This window comes from Nanorana parkeri, unplaced genomic scaffold (genome assembly GCF_000935625.1).
Source record: "Nanorana parkeri isolate BGI_ZX_2015 unplaced genomic scaffold, ASM93562v1 scaffold1143, whole genome shotgun sequence".
In the NCBI taxonomy this organism is placed as follows: Eukaryota; Metazoa; Chordata; class Amphibia; order Anura; family Dicroglossidae; genus Nanorana; species Nanorana parkeri.
In genome coordinates this window covers 38,408-59,798 of record NW_017307411.1, presented here as the reverse complement: position 1 = coordinate 59,798, position 21,391 = coordinate 38,408, and the positions used below count along the sequence as shown (strand labels likewise).

Genomic DNA, 21,391 nt, shown 5'->3' with positions numbered 1-21,391 from the left:
GTGAGAAGCAAGGCTCTAAAATGTTAGATTTCCCCTGACTTTCTGTCTGTATGACAATGGTCACCAGGACAAATAGTGGGGGATTCTCTCAAAATTGATACAGACGGGAACAAAAAATTGACTCTTCCCCACTGTATCCAAATCCAAAAGTTATCTGTGCACAACTATCTGCAGGCAGTTATTGGAATACAATATATTTTTTGCACATTTGGTTCTTTTAATTTAATCATGTGTAAAATATTTTCCTAATTTAGTTTTATTTAGCTGCGGTTATTTCCAGGTTCAATCAAACTGTGTAGTCTCTAGTTCAATATATACTGTGCATTGAGCTGGAGGAAATAATGTAATGGAATACTTGCTATAAAATATTCTCCTGCTAGTCCTGCGTGTGAACACTAGAGGGCAGGCTTTAGCCAATATGTACACTGTAATGAAGACCTCAGCTTGGCTCATTCCCATTACCGCTAAACTTGCTTAGGGGAAGCAGACAAATAGGGTGGTACGTGCCAGTTAAACCATCATTTCCAGTACGTGTAAGAGCACCCTAGCACAATAGTTTTTCTGTCTTGTCAGTGTGTCATTTTTTTTCCCACTGCTCTGCAGTTTTAATATTCTTGTTTAATAACAGACTACCTTGATGAGAGACTACTGTCTTCTGGAATTGTTACACCTTGCCCAACAGTGGCTCAATCGGCAATTGTTGAACTGCTATTGCCAACATAGTGACAGAATAATGTAAAGGAAACTCCTGTCCTTAGTACACGTTCACACCATATGCATTCCTGCTGTGGTACAGCCGCATCGTAGTGTGCCCATAGAACTTAATGAAATATCACTTGTGACATTTCACTAAAGTTCTAACAAAAAGAAAGAAACCTTGCACTGCGGCTCAATTGAGCACACATTGCGGGCACAAGCACACCAGCAGCTGTGCCGTTGGTTGTGTGACATGGAGATAATGCTTTAACATTTCTTATTTATTTTCTTATTTATACTTTTTGTTGTTGAGATATGTGTTCATGAAGCAGCCAGAAGACTGTGTTTCCTGCTTTCTATAGCAACACAATGAAACCTATCTTTTGTATTGCAAGCCTATGAGTCGCCTATGACCCCTTCGTGGGTAATATTTTGTCTCAGAGTGTCAGGGAGTTCTAAGGGGCTAATCCAATTTCTTTAGCCAAATCTAAATAGTTGCTTGCACTTAAAATAATTTAGGGAGGTATTAATAAATACATAGCTGCATTAAATTGTGTCTTCTATATCTGCCTGTAGTTCTGTTTTAAAGTAAACCATGCATGCAGATACCGACATCTAAGAACAGTCCAAGAAGGCTTGTCCTGCACTTTTATTCCGCAAGGCAGCAAACATGGTTTCAGTGCACAAAGGCTTTGTACGGCAAGGCCATAGCATAAAACTAACACAAGATCTGCTTGTCTGAGCCGCAAAATAAACTCAAGTCCGTTCCTGATTACCCGGGTGCCACTTATGGGTTCCCGGCAACAAATAGGCAGCTTTAGTTTTTATAGTGTTCTGCTAGGACTTGACTTTTTCTATCAGCATTTTGTTGCTGGTTCTCTGCCCTGTGTTCGTAAAATTTGCAGAGCTAGAAGGTATCTTGTAACCCTTGCATTGTTGCTTTTGTTCTGAGCCATCCAATGAAGAGAAGAATGGTCTGTAATCGGATGGAAATGTCTTCCCAAAAGGGAATACCTCAATGGCCCTAGTGCCCACTTTATAGCCAGACACTCCCTTTTCAACTTTTGAATAGTTCCTCTCTGCAGGGGTTAGTTTCCAGCTGAGGTATAGTACAGCTGAGGCACTGAATCCAGATCTTTGTAGCATGTTTTTTTACCATTTTGTATCTAGAGGTCATGAAAACCTAGATGCCCAGGTCAGATTTACCAATGTCATATACATCAGTTAACTTGCCCATAACTGATTATTCTGCATGACTAAAAAAAATGTTGTATTAATAAGGAAATATAAGACTTTTTAGTGAATGCTATTTTAATAATAACCCTGCTCTGTTTTATTGTAGACTGACGAGTGCAAAAAATGTCAATTTCATAAAAAAAAAAAAAAAAGCCTCAAAAGTAATAAAGCATAACAAGCTTTTTTTCTCACATGATTGCTGGTCAATCGGCATGCTCTGGTGCCTGGCAAAAGCGCCGATACTCAGAAACAGGCTGATTGCATTGCTGGAAACACAAAGGGGTTGGATCGTGTGAGAAAGTCATTAGTCCTACTGCCTACTTTTAAAGAAACATTAAGGGAGGATCAACCATTTGGTCTCTGATCGTCCCCTTCATTACAAATCAAAAGGTTCAGGGCCTGTTTACATTATAGCTGTGAGCTAAGTACGTGTTACTGTAGGCTGAATAAAGTGAGCGCTAAGAGAGGATCAACTATTTGGTCTCTAATTGACCCTTCAGTACAAAACAAAAGATTCAGGGCACTTCACACTATGGCGTCTTGCTAAGCGAACATTACTGTAGGTTGAACGGAAAGAAAAATAACTGTGTGGTCAGCTATAATGGGGACATGGGCAACAATAAAACCCTGAGAAATAAAATAAAGTTTTGTTTTTTGATACACTATAAGCATGTTGAGGTTTCTGTTACTTTTTAAAATTACTTTAGGAGAATAGGATGGGACAGGCAGTGTGGGGTATTGTGTGACTATAGGTCCAGGTATCTACATAATCCAAACTGATTTGATTTACTGAAATGCTTGAAACTATCTAAAGTCAAGATGGAAAAGTGCGCTTTCTTCTTTCTTTGATTTGGTTGGTTCTGAATCTCAGAATGGTTTGTCCCTTTTCTTACCTGGCTGTCCAGAAGGAGGCAAGTGATGGTGAATATTATAACAAAGACCATGCCATCAGATAAAGATCTTCTTTTGGCAAGGAATTTTCTCATGAACATCTTGAGAAGTTCTATGAGGTACAGTATTGGTACCCCGTGTTTTGTCCTTGTAACATGGTTCCGGTTAATCCGCTGTGTGCTTGGTAGAGACCTTATAGAGTGCCTCATTCTCCCATTGTGTCATGTGCTTGTGTTGTGATGCCTTTTAAGTGTCTGTATGTATTAGAGCATACATTAAAATATAAGTATGGTGGTGTCTTGTGTATATATGTCCCCCAACACAGAATTTGGGTCAAAACCTTTAGAAATTAGCTCCTATAAATCAGGTTAAAAACTCTTTAGATTAGGTTGAAAAAAAAAAAAAGTGGTAACATATTTTGAGTAATGCCTCTTCCTTTTATTAGGTTTGTTTGTTTCTTACTCATCTACAGTTTAAAAATAAATTAATAAGCCACAATGGTATGGCCCCTTGCATGTCCACACCAGGTTAAAGCAGTGACAAGTGCACTGTAGTCCTGCCCCATGCCTCGCCTATACGTAGAATTCATAATGCTCTACACCTTGGCTTTGTCATGCTATAGATTAAATCTGGGGAAATGAAGGAAGTGCCATTCCCACTAAAAGGAGGTAGGATCACTAGTCTATGCACATGTCATGATGTGTTGTTTTAATGATGTCACTGGGCTCTTTTTGAATTAATCTCTGCAGCTTCTATTTGTTCAGTCCACAGACATGTTGCAATCACTGTACATAGACAGTAAATACTATTTACTCTTCTAGTTTACCCCCAAACCTCTTCCTCTCCTGTAACACTAATTAAAAACTGCATAATCTCTACCTGTCATCACTTCTTTTCTGAGAATACCCAGATCTTGTAGATAGAGAGGGTTGTACAGGGTCCGTTTTATGAAGGGATTTGTGTGCAGGCTTTCAATCAGTAACTTTGCCTACACGTAGATCTCATTGGCGCTTTAAAGTCTGGAACCAGGCACTCGGGAACCCAGGACTGGAGATCGGTGACTTTTTTAGGATTTTGTTGTTTGTTTAAAATGAGGAAAACGGTCCCCCTGTATAGTATATAATTCTTGATAGTATTGTGAAAATTTTGACCCACTTTGCCTATAAAAGCAGCATTTTACATAATACATTTAATTTCTTTGAATTTTCTTTTTCAGGAAAAATGATATTGCTTATAGACCCCATTCCTGGCATTCAACGAAATTTATTGAAAGTCCCATGGAAACTTTGACTGCACAACTGTCAAATTCCAATCTTAACCCGTCATGGAATTCCCAATACCACTCCAGGTAGCATCTGTCAATGTGTCAGCCTTAATGGTTATCATATTAATAGATTTATTTGTTTTTACCATTTTCTTTAATATCACAGCAATTATAGTTTTTAGACTATAAATTGATTTTTAAAAAAATATGCATTGTTACAGGTTAAAAAGTATAGAAAATACTATTTGTTTAATAATTATTACAATAGATTATCTGCTTATATTAATATATTAGCAATTTATTTTCCTAATATGTTTAATAAAGTACTGCTTTCATATTGCTAGGTCCTGCACTTACTACGTAGCTAAGGTTTCCAGTATATTTTTTCATGGGAATTATACTAATTGTGTATGTAATTTATTTTTTACTTTTTATTTTTTTTTAACAGTGTAAACACCAACTATGTACTATAACACCGCTAGTCTAAAAATGAGCTCTTAGCAAGTTAGAGAGGACTTGACTTTTTATCCTCCAACTGTTGCAATAACTGAATTCATGTGTGGTTTTCTATACTTATAAGCTTTGTATGTTCATGTTTACAGTTCTTCATCTCATGACTTATCAAGCTCTTGGGACCAAGCCAACTTGCAGAGGAGTTCTGGGCATTTCAGCTCAGTGGGAAGTATGGACAGTATTGACCAAACCTACCAATCTGGTAAATTGTCGTCTTCTAAATCTAATAACAGCATAGACTATGTGGGTAACCAGAATAAGAGGGATTCAGCATATGGTTCTTTTTCTACAAGCTTCGTCACCCCTGAACACAGTTTATCTAAAAACAGTTCTGTTTCCAGTGAAAATATCTTGTATCAAATTAATGAATGGGACAATGCCAAACCAACACATGGCAAAGGTGGACAGGTTTCACAGGATCTTAGAAGAGTGGATGATAAGCAGGGCTACCAGTCTCCATCCTTGTCCGTTGACAGTAACAAACAACAACGAACGGAAGACAATGTTGAGTCAAGACAATCCGGACGCTCAAATTTTGGGCCAGTTTGGCATGTTCCAGATAAGAGAAAAACTGCTTCGTCACCTCCTCCCCCACCTCCACCACTCCGAAGTGACAGTTATGCTGTAACAAAAAGTCATGAGAAACCTGCACCTACTCATTCCGAGTTAACAAGCACACAGCACTTTAATGTTGCAAATAGATCTCATTTAAGACCTGACTGGAATTCAGAGATTTCGGATTATCAACAAAGACTTTTAAGAGCACCTGATAGGCGAATAAGTAATTCTTCATATAAGTCTGAAATCCATTTGGATCAAATAGCATCTTATAAAGAAAAACACCAAAATAGTGTACCACATTCCGGGAGGTTACAGTCTTCTCAGTCTACAAGTGATGTTAGATTTGCTCAGCCCTCTTATAATTACCATCACCAGCGTCAATACAGTGATGAAAGCACTTTCTTTCAAAATACCAGAGTTTCTCCATTTGTTAATGCACCACCACAGCAGGTGGCCTTTTCTTCTGGAAGTTATGAGGTGGATGCAGACCAACCGAATGTTTACAGTGCACCTCACACCAGAGGTCCTAGTTTCTCTGAGAGCAACAATGGGGGAAGGGTAAGAGGGGATTGTAATGCACCGAGCCGGATTTCCAGTGCAAATTCAAAACAGCCACCTCAAGTAACCATCTCGCATCATCAGTATAATGAGGAGTACAGCAAATCCGAAATCCCTTCTAATACATGGTCCACGCAGCAAGACAGTGGGGCCCTAAAAAGTGGTTACTCTCTACCTCAGCAAAACAATCAACCTTCACCGGAAAGCTGTGATGTGTATAGTTCAAAAGTGATAGAGAAAAAAGATATTTATCCAAGTAATAATGAAAGGATGAAGCCTAGAAAAGTTAGTGACTCCTATGAAGGGCACCATAGCAATCATAATGTATCACAGCATGACCTTACCAACAAGCAAGTGTCCCCTAATAAATACAGGCCACATCAAGATTATTGCTGGAATGACCAGGAGGACAGCAAGATCACACCTCAGATTACACCAATGCTGCATTCTTTAACTCAGGAAGGAAGAAACCGATCAGTTAGCTCTCCAGACACCAATGAAAAATACATTGATGCAGCTAAACATTCCCGACGTAGTGATCGTTTTGCAACCACTTTGAGAAATGAAATACAACAAAGGAAAGCCCGCCTTCAAAAAAGTAAAAGTACAGCAACTTTAACTGAATGTAATGAGGGGGATAGTTTCGAAAGCTGGAATCAGGATTCTCCAGAAAGTGTGACCCCTTCTTCTGATGGCGCCTTTTCAAGCACATACAAGAACCATTTAAAGGAGGCCCAGGCAAGAGTTCTTAGAGCTACTTCCTTCAGACGTCGAGATCTAGAACCAGTGATTGTTGATTCTTCACTCTCTCCAGAGCAAAGAAAGCAGGGGTATAAGGTTTCAAAACCTTCTTTTCATACTGATGTTTCTTCCTACCCTGGTGAGCAAGTTCAGCCTAGGCATGTACCAGTGAGCAGCTCTCAAAATGTAACTCGTATCGGTGCCAGAAAAAGGTTTACAGCACAGCAAAAGCTTAAGTCTTATTCAGAGCCTGAAAAGATTAATGAAGTTGGAATTTGTGAGGATAATAACAATTTTGAATCGAATGCATCTCAAGAAGCTGTTGGATCTTTTGCAGACAAATGGAAATTTTTTGAAGAGACTAGCAAGTCTGCACAGCCTGCTCCAAAATCAATTCCTCCCACTTTCACAGATGAAAAACATGAAACATACAATGTTAAGGATTATGAAAATGTTCCAAGAGAATCTTGGCTTGAGAAGAGGTCTCGTGCTGCTTCTCTAGGAGCTGAAAATATAATCGATAGGGATAAGAACCCTACAGAGCCCCAACATGGGGCTAGTTATGAAAGCTTTGATACTGCACAACAACCTCCGAGGTTAGGGACTTTTGCAGAATACCAAGCATCATGGAAAGAACAGAAACAGCCCTTAGAAAGGAAAAATTCTGGCCGATGTCATTCTGCTGACAATATTCTCGATGCTGGTCTTGACCAAAATGAAAGATCTCAATATATCCATGAGCGGTCCAGATCATCTCCTACAACAGACTTCTATGCACAGGTAAGCTTTGTACTTTTAATTCCCTTTTATTTACCTATTTTGCACACTTATTGTCATAATCTGTCTTTTATAAACATATGAATGGCCGGTTATCCAAATAGTGAAATCTAATAATACAAGTGGATATGGACAAACTCAAACAATTGTGGGAAAGTGATGAAAAGACCTAACGATAACAAATTTTTCCTTGTGAACTTCAGTCTTAAGTACACACCCAGGTAAGTGTCACTCAATGCTAGACAAACTCTCCAGAACATTTGGACCTTTTATTATAAGATCAGATGCACATAAGTAATAAATAAGGTAAATACTGGTATCTTCAAAAGTAAACCACCATCAGTAACATATGCAAACTTATCTCCAATACCAGAGGATTCACAAGCTCCGTGTCTCCTGATAAGCAAGGAAAAAAGGAATAATGTCACCAGCACACCGTTTTGTATTTTCTGAGCCTGATGAAGGGGACCCCCTGCGGCCCCGAAAGCGCTTGTATTGGATGGCAATGTGCCATTAAAATGGATCATTGATTTACAAAAACGGTGTGCTGGTGACATTATTCCTTTTTTCTGTTTCAGTTTTGGGTTGTTTCGGTAAGGAGTGCAGCAAGACATCCTGTTTCCTGATAAGCAAAACGCAAACAATCTCATAGTATAGTGTAGCATTGTTTTATTTCAACCAAAACATTTAAAAATACGACTTATGGCGCTAATATAATGTGATTTCAGAAAATGTTACTTAGCATATACACCGATCAGTGATAACATTACATGAACACAACATGACCACTGACAGGTGAAGTGAATAACATTGATTATCTCATTACAATGGCACCTGTAAGTGGGTGGGGCATCGTAGGCAATAAGTGAACATTTTGCCCCCGAAGTTGATGTGTTGGAAGCAGAAAAAATGGACAAGTGTAAGGATTAGAGGGACTTTGACAAGGGCCAAATTGTTATTGCCAGATGACTGGGTCAGAGCAACTCCAAAACTGCAGCTCTTGTAGGATGTTCCTGGTCTGCAGTGGTCAGGACCTACCAAAAGTGGTGCAAGGAAGGAAAACTGGTGAACTGTTGTCAGGGTGCATGGGTGTGGCTGCACACCGATCAGGATGCCCAAAAACTTACAGGACTTAAAATGATCTGCTACTGACGTCTTGGTGCCAGATACCACAGCATACCTTCAGAGGTCTAGTGGAGTAAATACCTTGACGGGGTCACTTGGTGGTTTACTTGTGAAGATAACCAGTAGTTACCCTTATGCGCTTTTGACCTTCTGTAACAAAGGGTCCAACTGCTGTGGTGAGTTTCTCTAGCATTGGGTGGCAGATAGCTCACTCATCTAGGCGTGGACTTAAAAACATTGTTCTCACAGGAAGATCAGTTATTGTTTGGATTGTTCATCACTTTCCACCATTGTTTGATTGTGTCCATATCCACTTGTTGTGTAATCATTAGACTTCATTCATTTCATTATTTGTTTTTTTTTAAATATATTTTATGGGCCAAAGGTTGTGGACACTGATCTAACACACCTATATGAGCTTGTTGGTAGATATCCCCAAGATATAACCGCCTACATTTTTTTTGGGAAGGTTTTCCATATTGGAGCAAGTCTGTGGGAATCTGTGCCAATTCAGCCAAAACAGCATTTGAGATGACAGGCACTGATGTTGGATAGAAGCTGTTTAAGACCATTCAAGTTCCTTTAGTTACCTATCAAACCATGCCCTTATGGACTTGGCTTTGTACACAGGGGCATAGTCCTACTGGAACAACAAAAAAACCTTCCCTTAGCTGTCTCTGTGAGTAAGCCCATCAGGGTGAAATCTAGCAGATGTAGGCAAAAGCTAGGCGGGCACAATTACCATATTGGTTCCTGGTCTTGAATATAGTATTTTTATGGCGAGGTCAGTAGTTGTGGTGCTTCCCCAAACTGTTGTCACAAGGCTGGAAGCACGGAATTGTTTAAAAATGCATTTGTATGCTGTAGCATTAACTGATCCCTTAACTGGAAACATCTGAACTCAAAGATTTGGAGGAGTGTCCACATACTTTTTGACCACATAGTGTGGCATTTATTTTGAAGAATGGAGAGGAACATCATGTACCTTTTTAGATTTTAACCAGTTCTTAAACGAATGCTTTGTTGCATTAGCTTTACATCTTGGTTTATAGTTAAGTACAATAATAGGGTGATGCAAGATAAAATTTATTTGCGAATAATCATTTCCAGAAGTTGTTTTATGCACATAAAATTGATTGAGGGCTTGTGCTTGTTCTCATTAAGTTTCCCTTCCATCTCTACTCCATTCTTCTATTTAAAAAAAAAAAATCGAGGAAGTTGTGGATTAGCGTTATGTCCTCCTTTTATCTACCTGATATCCGATTTGGTCTGATCAGTATGGAGATGCATGATCTTCGTCTTCAGAGAGTTGAGTCATCTTGATGCACGGCCCAATCTGTCTTTTAGCTCTCTGATATGGGCTGACAAGCTGATTGTTTGGAATTTGCTTTTATACACACTTATTCATCATCAATTTCATTCTGATTACACACATTATTTTGTAATCACTGCATTTTAAAATTACCTTGTCAGTATGGTGCCCAAATGAATGTAAAAGGAGATGTTGTTTACCTACTTTTCCTGGCAGCTTGTGTTCTAAAACTCTGCCGCGTAGCAGATCCCAGGCTGCTGAAAGTAACAGGCATGTCTGGATATGTTAAATAACTGTTTCCCCTTCTACATGCTGTGGTTTCTTCCACCGCTTCCTACATCAACATAATACTTAAAAGGTGTCATGAGGAATCGCAATGCATGCTGGGGGAGCAGGTATTCAACACACCTAGAAGTGTCAGTTGTATGCTGAACTCTCCAGTGTTCCATGGCTTAAAACTCTGCAGCGTAGTAAATGCATGGCTGCAGAGTTTTAAGACCTGGAACACTGGAGAGTTCAGCATACAACTTTTCCTAGATTTCTCCAAAGTGAAATCTCCTCTAAGATAGCTGTCACTGGAACAAGTGTCCTGAGCAAGATTCCCCCTCTATTCCTGTTCTGGTGGCGACTGTAAATTTTGGATATTCCCTCACATTTAGTCCTAGATTGACATTGGTCACTAAAACAAAAAGAGTAAACCTTCCTAAAGGGGCTACAGAGCACAATTGGCATGGTGCTAACCCGTCCCTACTAGAGCCAAACCAAAAAAGCTTTGGCTTTAGATACACTTTTATTGATAAAATACAGCTGGTAGTTTTCTTTGGCTTTGATTTTCCACTAGTGGTATTCACATCAGTCCCTGCCATTTTATAATAGACATCCACTTGTGGTAAAGTTAAAAGGTGGAGGAAGCTTAAAGGGGAACCCAAGACAAAAATGTTTGTGAGCTGTTTTACCTGTCAAAGAAACTCTGTTTCAGCCTGTCTTGTGAGTTTTCAAACCTCGATCGCTTCATATCCGGGGCACTAACACCCCTTTGGTCTTGCTTGCAGTGTGACCTTTCCACCTCCATCCTGCTCTATGAAGCAAACCCTTGGCATCATTGCTCATGCAATAGCAGGAATGTGATGTAGGAAGCTGTATATTAAACCTAGAAATAGTGGAGCAATCTTCCAGGAGGTTTGTACATAACAAGACTGGATGAACAGCATTACAAATCCCTTTGGTGTCAAAACAGCTGACATATATGCATTTCCAATGTGTACTTAGTTTTTTGTTTAGAGTTCATCATTATAGACATTTTCAAGCAGAATAATGATCACATTAAAATTATCTCCGACCTGTTTTTTTCTCAATCAGTCATCAGTGTCCGATATATGCAGGTGTCTGACATTAGAACTGATCCCACGACTGTGTGCTAGGCCAACTCCTTACCCACTGCTACACACCCTTGTTGTACTATAGATCTCTATATGACACACCCCTAGCCACAAAAACAGATCCCTAAAAGTAAACATTGAGAATGATAGATTGATGTTTTCTTTTGCTGTCTTCCTGGTTTTGAATTAATGAGGAAAATGTGGCTGAACTGATTTAGTGTTTTTAGAAGTAATATTCACTACATCAGGGGTGGCAAACTCAAATTCATCGGGGGCCGCATCAGCAGTATGGTTACCCTCAAAGGGCCGGTTGTATAGGACTATGCATCTACTCTTTATTGTCATAGTAATAGTAATCATGGTGTCCTCAATAAAGTTCTCCTGTGGACGATACCAGCAGTCTGCAACCCTCCTTTTCAACTGGCATGGAATTAAATTATTATAATTATAAGCAGACATCCAGAGCACCCCACTCCCAATACAGCAGATGTCAAGAGGAGGAAACCAGAGCACCCGGAGGAAACCCACACAATGACAGAGAGATCCTCTAAACAGGCAGATTAGACGGCCGCTTGCGGGGGCCTCACAGGGTCCTAGCGAGGAGGAAGCAGCCGTGTAACCTACCTGTTTATTGGCTGCCGCTGCCTAATTGTGACTGGCCCGGATCGCATACCAAGGCGATCCGGGTCAGTCGGATCTTTTTCAATTGGTGGTCCCTGAACGCAGTGGTGTATTCTGGTTTGGGGCTGCCCTAGGCAAGGCAAAACACGGGCGCCCCCACCTCCACTAAATTTACCCCACCCCTTCCTGTTTAATACTTTTTGCGTGACCTGTCAGTCGCTGGATACAGTGCAAACACTGTATCCAGCTTTTGACATGTTCTGCTATTAGCATAGCAGGAAAGCTGTGGTCTCAGGGGGGCTGTCTCTTGAGAAAAAGACAGCCTTTACTTCTCCGACATCTGGTGAGTGCACTCCCTACGGGGGTCCTCTTTTTCCCCTTCTTCTGACAAATCACTCACCTTGATACCGGCAAATCACTCACCTTGATACTGTTTTAAACATTTCATTTGTTTTCTATTGTGAATAAAATCTGGGTTTATGAGTCTTGCAGATCATTGCATTCTGTTTTTATGTAGATTTGACACAACATCCCAGCTTTTTTCGAATTGGGGTTGTAACTCCCCTTGTCTGTCATCACTGTTCCTTTATGCTCCAGTCCCCTGCTCTTTCACTACCACACCTGTATGTCCCCTCTCCTTGCTTTCACAAGCACACCTGTTTGGCTGCCTTCTCAACACCCTCCCATCTCTCAAATATGCCTGCACCCTTTCTCACTATTACACTTTAGACACACACTTCCAACCCCCATCCATACCCCATTCTCACCACCATGTACACACACTGACACGCTCTTCCCCTTTCACTTCCATGCTGCACACCATCCCCCTTGCTCTCACTACCACACCAATGCTCCTGACCACCATCCTCCCCTATGCAGTCGCCACAGTGCCTTTGTATGCCACCCCTTGCTCTCACCACTGCACCTGAACTCCCCTGCTTTTACCACCCATCCTGCATGCCAACCCCCATCCTCCCCGTCACCTCATCACCCCACGCCTGCATGCTTTCATGTTGGCACCAACATACTGACTTTAATCTCTCCTCTTATACCAACCTTTTTGCTTTCACCACTGCACATGTCATCCATCGCAACCCCCCTGAGGTAGAACTATAATTTCCAACGTAGTAAAGATCACAATTTATCCAAGCACAATCTGAGATTATGCTGGTTTTACATACAAGTTTAAGTACACTTGTCATAAGAGAAATATGGAGACTGCCATTGCTCAACCTTTCTTCTGAATATGCTGGTTGCCCACCTGTCATGCTGACTATCTTGTTTCAGTACACTGATTCTGTGACCTCGAACAAATATTCAAATAAGAATTCCCAATTTTACTCTAGTGGATCAGCATGGCAGCCAAGCATCTAGTGTTTTCTTTCACAAAGAGTTTATTGTTAAGCAAACCTACAGATAAGCCAACATAGCAGCAATGTTTCAAGTGTTTTCACAGCAGTATAACAAAATTAAATCTAGGCACAGAAACAAAGCATATAGGAGTATGGCATAAGAGAATGACAGTAAAGTGCCCCAAGTGCTTCGGCCGCCAAAGAATTCAGGGGTTATTAGAACGTTGCAGTGCTAGTTTTAACTCTACCTGGCAGGCTATGAAAACTCTACCTGGCAGGCTATGAAGACCTTCAAAGAAAGGAGCGTAGCAATTGTTGAAAGTGTATAGTAGGACGTTTCTTACAAGGAAACGTAATAGAAACAAAAAGTGTAAAATAGAGTATGAAGGAAAAGATGGAGAAGAAAAGGTTGGAGAAAGTAAGGTAACATGAAAGAAGAGAAGAAGGGGTAGCATTCCAGGCAGGACACAATTCAATGGTCAGCAAACAACTATCAAATCAAGGAGGCTGGGAGAAGGATATCTGGGGCTGCCAGATAAGAAGAAATTTTGCATGAGAATCAATTAGGGTAGCTGTCAGCTGTTCATTAACCTTAATTCCAGTTAGTCTATTCCTTACTGCCTCAAAACCAAAGGTGGTGTTTTTCAGGATTTGGAGTTTAGTCGCTGAACTAAAATACATTCAGACCTAAATAAAGTAGTTATTGGTTTGTTGAGAAGCGCTTCACATTGGTTTTATGGAGATTTTTGTGGAGCAGTGTATGGATAAAGGTTATAGACCTGTATCCATAGGCAATGGACAATTGGCCAGGACCACCAAATGTGCATCATTGTCAGGATGAGGGAACCCTAGAAAGCCAGTGCTATGCAGGCATAAATCGAGCCAAGTTTGCTGAGGCATAATAACATCTATAAAAAACCTTAAACAAATTCTAAGACTAAAATGTTCCTTGAGCTCTTGGCTGTTGTTTTCCAGATATCCTGCCAATCCTCAGGAGATAGACAGTTCAGTTTCCTATTGGGTCTGATATGGTCTGACAACCGTGCATCTAGAGAACACTATTGAGATTAGTGATATCAAAGCAGAGCCATATGGGCTGGAGCGACACTTCCTCTCAAGAAACATAAGTGAATACGGTGAAGAGTGAAGGTAGATCAAAGTGTGTATGAAGTGTCGAAGTTTGAGATAGCGGTAGTATTCCAGCAGGGGAATGCCATGAGAAAACTGTAATCTAACCACCGCTTAAGCTGACTCCGGTTCTCCTAGGGGAAAAACTGAGGGTAATAGGGAATTTTAAATAGAAGAAGGCATGGAGAAATTAGCCCTCCAGATAATTTAATTGCATCCCATAAGCGAAGCATGCGAGTTAGAACAGGGTGTGAGGGTCTCGGCCGAGTAGACCCTTACACCGAGAATTTGGGTGTACCCTTGGCAAGAGGGACAGGGGAAGAAGGAGGCAATCAGTTAGGCTTGGAGGCCCATAAAAGTAGTTCTTGGGCATCATGTACATGGGGCAAGGGAGCTACGTTCGCAGCTAGATAATACCTATGAAGTTTGGGTACCACTAGACCATTGACTCTCCTAGAAGCAAAGGCAATATGCTTATTGAGTCGAAGTGGCATCTAGTGTTTTCAAAAGATCAGCAATGTTACTCCCCTTATTTCATTTATGGCACGGTTACTTTAAGCGGAAGTAAAGGTTTTTAAAAAAAACACATAGCATATTAGCACATTATGGCAGAGCTACCAGCCAAAATGATACCCTCCAGTGATGCACTTCTCCCTCACTGGCCCTCCCATCTTCTGCCAGGTATTCTTCTTGGTTTTGAGTGGTTGGCCACTTGATTGGTCAGCCCGATGACATAGCTCCTGCACATGCACATGGGAGTTACTAAATCGCCCCATGCTGGCTTTGTGTGCTGAGCTGTACATGCGCTCAGTGTACAGAGAAAAAAATGCTGACGGGTAGAGAGGAGCTTTTCTGGCAGAAAAAATTACGCAACCTCTTCTGTCATACAAAGACTGCCAATTGGCATTTGTGGTATTTTGGTTTTTTTTTGGGTGCTTTACTTCCACTTTAATCGAAAGTGTTTGACCTTTTAGTTGCTTAACCATACCATCCACAAACAAAAATCCAAGTGTCTAAGTCCTAGCATTAGCCAACCAAATCTCTCAAATTTACCATTTAGTAAAAACCATTGACCCATCCATTTCATAGTACATACTAAAATAGGGATAACTAGGAAGTTGGACTGAACTAGAGCCACCAGTCAGGACATACAGTAATCAGTTGTTGCTGAATGGCTCTGTTTTATTTTTGCACCTAATTTGCTAGTATTCCTTACGTTTTAAAACAAGTGGCTGCAAATGTTTTGAAGTTTTCTTGGCTCTGAATTGTGTGCTGTTTACATTTCCTTGAAGATAAGAGCATGATGAATAATAGCAAAGTCACAGCAAATCTGGTAGTTCACATTGAGTCATGTGGTACAATGCTGCACTTTCAGCCAAACCAGGGTGATAAGAGAGCATACTATTGGCTTCATGTTCTGTCAGGCAGACCAAACCCACAAATACAGGGTTCCATAATAACAGATTTTCTCCATCCTGAAATGTGATGACTGGGTGTCTGACTGCAGGCTTTGAAATCCTTTCTGCAGGGAGAAATTGTCGATTCAAAGAAGCAAGCAACCAGCGAGAGAGAAAATGCCGAGGACGTTCACTTGACACACTGCAGCAGTAGCAGAGGGAGATCTTCAGTAAGGTAAGGTGTTGTTCCAGTTACTACAAAGACATGACTGTTCTATAGATCTGCATTGATGATGATTGTCGTTTAGGTGCTCTTACAGTTTGACAGCGATGTCTCTGCTCGCATAATACATACAATACATATCTATAGTTATGCATGCTAGAAAATGTATGGTTTCTTTTTGACTGTGATTCTTAGAAAATCATTTCTATGCATTTTTGTGTATAGCAGCTTTCATAAACTGTGACCATTGCTGAATATTTAATTAATAGAAATGAATTGTTCTATTTTAAAACATTCTTACACGTGCTATTGTTAGCTTGGGCTGTCTGTTTAACCCAATATGTGTTTGGATATTTATTGTATTTATACCCATTATGCAATTCCATTTGTCTTGCCATGAGCGTTGATCACACAGCAAAGTACACTGAAAATGAGATGCATGATAGAGCCGGATTTTGCTCACATATTACTACTGCACTGCATACAAGAGAAATAGCAAGCGGCTCTTCAGCACCATTTCTACTACATACTAGGTCTAAACAAGGAGAGCTATCGGTGTTCCTGGATATGGCTCGTGTTATCTTATCAGTAACACGAGTGATACCTGAAATCCAGGCAGATAAAAAAAAACCAATAATAAATGCCGGTATATGTTTTTAAAAAATCATACAAATTTGTTTTTAAATGCAACTCATGTAAATACATGAATGTAACTTGAGTTTAGCCTCTTGTAATCCTTTGCACAGGAGCACTTACAATGTACACCCAGAAATCATTCTTATGTTTACTTAAACTGTATTTCCAATTTTGCAGTCAAATTTGAGAAACTCTCACTATATATGTGTGTTCCCACTCACACAGCACACTTAAAATGTTTTTGTTAAAATATGTATCTTACCTTTCTAGCCAAGGGATAGTCCACAAGCTGGAGCAAAGGGGAGAGAGGTGAGCACCAACCACTGGGGGAGCGGGGATCAAACTACAACCAAATATAAACTAGGTCTTATCCCGAACCCAAAAGTGGAAGTACATTTTTAGGGGAATGTCCAGTTTAAATATACCAGTTTTTATTTTGAATAGGACCAAAATAAAAAACATATTTATGTTTCAGGTAATGATGACATATTGCATATGAGCATATTTTATTCTATTTCTAGCAAGTAGGCTATTTTGTTTACATTTATCTAGCAAATCCTAACTGCTTTGTAAGCAAAATCCTGTTTACAGTACTCATTCCTGGAAGCTCAGATTAAACACACAGCTGAATAAGTCATCCCTCCCCACCATGCTCCAGCCCCACCTCCCTTTTCTGCCAATCAAGTCTTTATAAAGCCATTCAATTAAAGATCTACAGAAAGAAAGGTTGCTTATACTGTGCTCTCTCCCTCCTTAGAAAACCTATAATGCTCTGTTACACATGATAAGAATAGCAAAAACAATTGGAAAACTTTTATAAAACATATAAAGAATATTTATTTCCATTCATTTAAAGTATATATGTACTGTGTGACTGTGTGTGTATGTGTGTGTACAGTATGTGTGTATATATATAATATATATATATATGTATGTATGTGTGTGTATGTATATAATATATATGCACTGAAACACCAAAAAAAAAAATCTTTCAATAGAACATCCTGTATGTCTTTTACAATTAGCCCTTGTTTATAACAGAACCCTTCTTCTCCTGTATGTGAAGAGTTGATCTCCTGCTCTCTGCTGGGTTCTGGGTCTGTAGGGAGAGCTTAAATCAGCCTGAAATGAGCCTGCAGAGAATTGTTGGTTGCTGCATAAAAAGGGAATTAATATGTGTATTCCACCCACAGGGTGAACCAGTTATGGCACCGAGATTTTTTCTGCTCCCCTAAAAGTAAATGGTGTGATTTTAATTGAAGGAACAATTTGTGGAATGCAGTGTTCTGAAACAATGTACTAGTGTGCTAGTACTGCAGCTTTCATTTCATTATATATTTTATTAGGTTTTCAGAGATGAGAGATGAATACACAAGATTATTAACTGTTTGAAAGACAGCTGGCAGCAAATGCTGCATGAATATATTTATGTCATTCATGATTCTGTATAAAATACATTTTTTACATATTTGTAATCTGTTTTAGACCATCAAGGGTTTGCATATTTGCTCTCACAGCTGAAATCCGGGCAGATATAAAACTTCAATTAGCACAGTAATTTATTGCATAAATGTATTTTTAAATGCAACTAGTGCAGGGCTGGACAAATCCCAGGAGCCAGGTTGCCAATCATCCTGAAGTGACACTAAACGTAGTTAAATCTTAAAAATGCATTCAAGTGCCCTAACGATTAGCAAAAATCTATCTTATTTGTGTATTAGACATGTGCGATTCATTTTCAAATTGAAATTAGTTAAAATTTCTGTCAATTTGAATGCATCCGAATTTCCGATTGACAGAAATAACGAATCCGAACATATCTGAATGTTGGATAACTAACTGGATACATCCAAATTTCATTCGGAACGAAACAATCGGGAGAGCTATGTGTAACTTATAGCTCCCCTGCTTCTCTGCTCTTTGTTGACATTCTGGACTTGTGTCCTGAATGGCAACAAAGTATCAGAATATTGCTACAAAATGTAAACAAAGAAAGAAGCTGAGAGATCTGTGTTATTTTGTAACAGCTTCTGCTGCTTTGCTGACATTCCGATTCCGAATGTAAACAAAGAATATGACCGCTGTCACAGATAACACAAAAGTGTTAAACAGTCCACAGAAATAAAAAAACAGTGTGCCTCCCCCTCCCCCAATTCATACTAGACCCTTTAGGTCTGGTAGAAATGAGGGGACCCCTAATGTAAAAAAAAGTAAGAGTGCGGTTCACCTCGCAATTTATACCAGACCCTTTAGGTCTGGTAGGAATTTTAAGGGGGACCCAGCATCAAAAAAATCAAAAAAAAGTTTTTTGCACACATGTTATAATCCACATTTTAAGCATGAAAATTACTTAAAACTTCTGAGAGTTATATATTTCCTGAAAGCATATGAACTGTAGAATACAACGGTGGCAGTTGCAAATGTTTATGTTACATGATATTACAACTCTTAATCAAACCCAAAATTTCTGTAAAAATTTTAGTAAAAATTACACTTGTTAATTATAGTGCCTAAAAACACGACACTGGCACATGCAGCAATACCTAACATGTGTAACACAATCAATGTTTTCATACGTAGGTGCACCCAACTCGTGTTTACTTTACTATGCATGTGGGGAAAAGGGACATTTTTTTTATTTAACTTTTTTAAAAACTTTTTCTTTTTTTACTTCATTGCTATCACATATCTTCTTCCCCGGCTCCTTGAGCCGGGAAATGACAGCTGAGGAGACTAAAGTGATACAAGCAGCGTTGCTTCCAGCTCTATTCAGCAGGGAAGAGATCGGCAAGGAGGTGTTCACCAGTCTCCCTCCCCTCTACCCGCCAGCACCCATGATGCTGGTCACAGGCCTGCAGGGTAAGCAGCAGATTCTGGGAAGCAAGGCCGGGGTATTGGGCACACATTGAGGGGAATTTATCAAAACTAGAGCAGGCAGAATCTGGAGCAGTTGCCCAGGGTAATCAATCAGCTTCTATCTTCAGTTTGTAAAGTGAAAATTTGAAAATGAAAGTAAAGCTGATTGGTTGCCATGCAAAGCTGCTCTAGATTTTGTCTGCTCCAGTTTTGATGAATTCCCCTCATTGTATTTTGTTACTATCATTTATTTTCTATTCTCCTCGCTCCATCTAGTGGCCATAATGTGCTGGCACTTGCTCTCTCTGGCAAATTAAATGAACACTAGTATATTATTAATTAAAATGGCACTGCTGATTGCCTTGGGCAGATAGAAACGATGTTTGCGAAACATAAAAAGTAAATCTACCCCTTGCTCTGTGATCTATGACAGGGCAGGAGGCTGACATCCTGAGATACAGTAGCAGTCAGTCCACACATGTAAAATCTGGTGCCACTGTGAAGCTTCTAAAGCTGGCCATACACTAGCAGAACATTTGTTCAATTTTGTAATAGAGGTAAAATTAATAATCTATTTGATTTATAGTGATGTAAAACGTAAAATGAGCAAAATTGAATCAAGCGAAATTACAGATTTCAAAGTCTCTGATGGCATTATCTAATGTTCTTACGAGATTTTTTGTATGAGCGTTCATACCAAAATCTCTATGTATTGTCAACTTTTCCAGAAGGAAAAAGAATGCTGGTTCCACTTAGTGTGCCTCAGCCAATGGCACAATAGACAAATCTCCAAGTACTGTTGTTGAATGCACCTGTGATGGAAAAGCAGCTATGGCTGTGATGTCACCTCCTTACTCTGCCCGGTTTGTCACAGCAGCAAAGATATTTATTTTTTATGTTTCGCAACATTATTTCTATCTGCTAAAGGCAATCATCAGCACCAGTTAATGGGATTAGTAATATTGTCCCTAATATTTCTACCAGCAATGCACCAGCCCTGTTGGGTAGCATTGCCCAATGCAGTCCCAAGGCTAATACACGGCAAAAAACCTTGCTTTGTAAAGCAAAGCATGTCGGTGTGCGTTGTAATGGTGCAGGTATCATTTTATAGCAGCGTTCTACAGAGCACTACAGTGCATAGAATTTACATGGAGGGTAAAGGAAAAAAAAACCCTGAGCACTGCAATGCGTTTAGAAACATATGGCAGTGCACCCGCACACCGTACTGCAACATATACATGCACTATGTGTTTCTGTGTGGCTTGGTGTGAACCAGCCTTTATACTGATGTTGTCAGAATTGACAGGACTATTCATAATATATACTAGTGCCCATATTATCTTCACATGAGAGCAAGTGCCAGCTGACTTATATTAAGAACATTCAATTAGAAGAGAAAATACCCTAAAGGTGGCCATACACTTTACAACCCTCGCAAGACTTTTGTCTTGCGAGGGTTGTAAACTAATTTTAAAAAATGTACGATCTGCCCATCTTGAACAGGCAGATCGTACTTGCGATCATCGCAAGCCCGCCCCCCTGAGGGGCGGGCTTCCGATGACTGCAATGCTGAACAGGCAGTGTGCACGTGCGCACACCGGCCCGTTCGGCAGTTGTCGAACAAGCAGGCGGGTTTTCCAGCCTGCTTGTTGGACTGAAGACGTGCAAACGTACAGTAGATACGGTCGCACGCCTTCCATACACTTTGCGATTACCGTACGATCACGGGATTTCCCGCGATTATTGTACGATAATCGTACAGTGTATGGGCACCTTAAGAATTTCAGCTTTGCCCCATTCTCAAACAGCTGGTTACTTTGCACAAAACATATATACGTACAGTTTTCCTGGATGAAGAGCTATGTGCATTGTTTATATATAGACGCCTTCGCGATTTATAAATGAACACATACCTACACGAGTTGATGTTTTTCAACTGCCTGGAATTATTATTATTGTTATACAGGATTTATATAGTGCCAGAGGTTTGCACAGCACTTTACAAAATGGAGGAGACAGTACAGTTACCATACAATTTCAGTACATTAGGGTTAGGAGGGCCCTGCTCGTGAGAGCTTACAATCTAGTATCTAGTAGTTGGGACAAGTGATACAAAAGGTAATAA

At 39.9% G+C, this 21,391-nt stretch overlaps 1 protein-coding gene across 1 annotated transcript in view; it reads left to right on the top strand.

Annotated features, from left to right (window-relative positions):
• LOC108796645 (protein Shroom2-like) overlaps positions 1 to 21,391 on the top strand; it is a gene marked incomplete at its 3' end in the record, with an annotated part of 173,721 nt that overhangs the window by 115,519 nt on the left and 36,811 nt on the right. Inside the window, exons 3-5 of the mRNA XM_018568141.1 lie at positions 4,040 to 4,171; positions 4,690 to 7,240; positions 15,683 to 15,786. Of these exons, the coding sequence (XP_018423643.1) occupies positions 4,040 to 4,171; positions 4,690 to 7,240; positions 15,683 to 15,786 (2,787 nt within the window). The remainder of the gene's footprint in view (positions 1 to 4,039; positions 4,172 to 4,689; positions 7,241 to 15,682; positions 15,787 to 21,391) is intronic.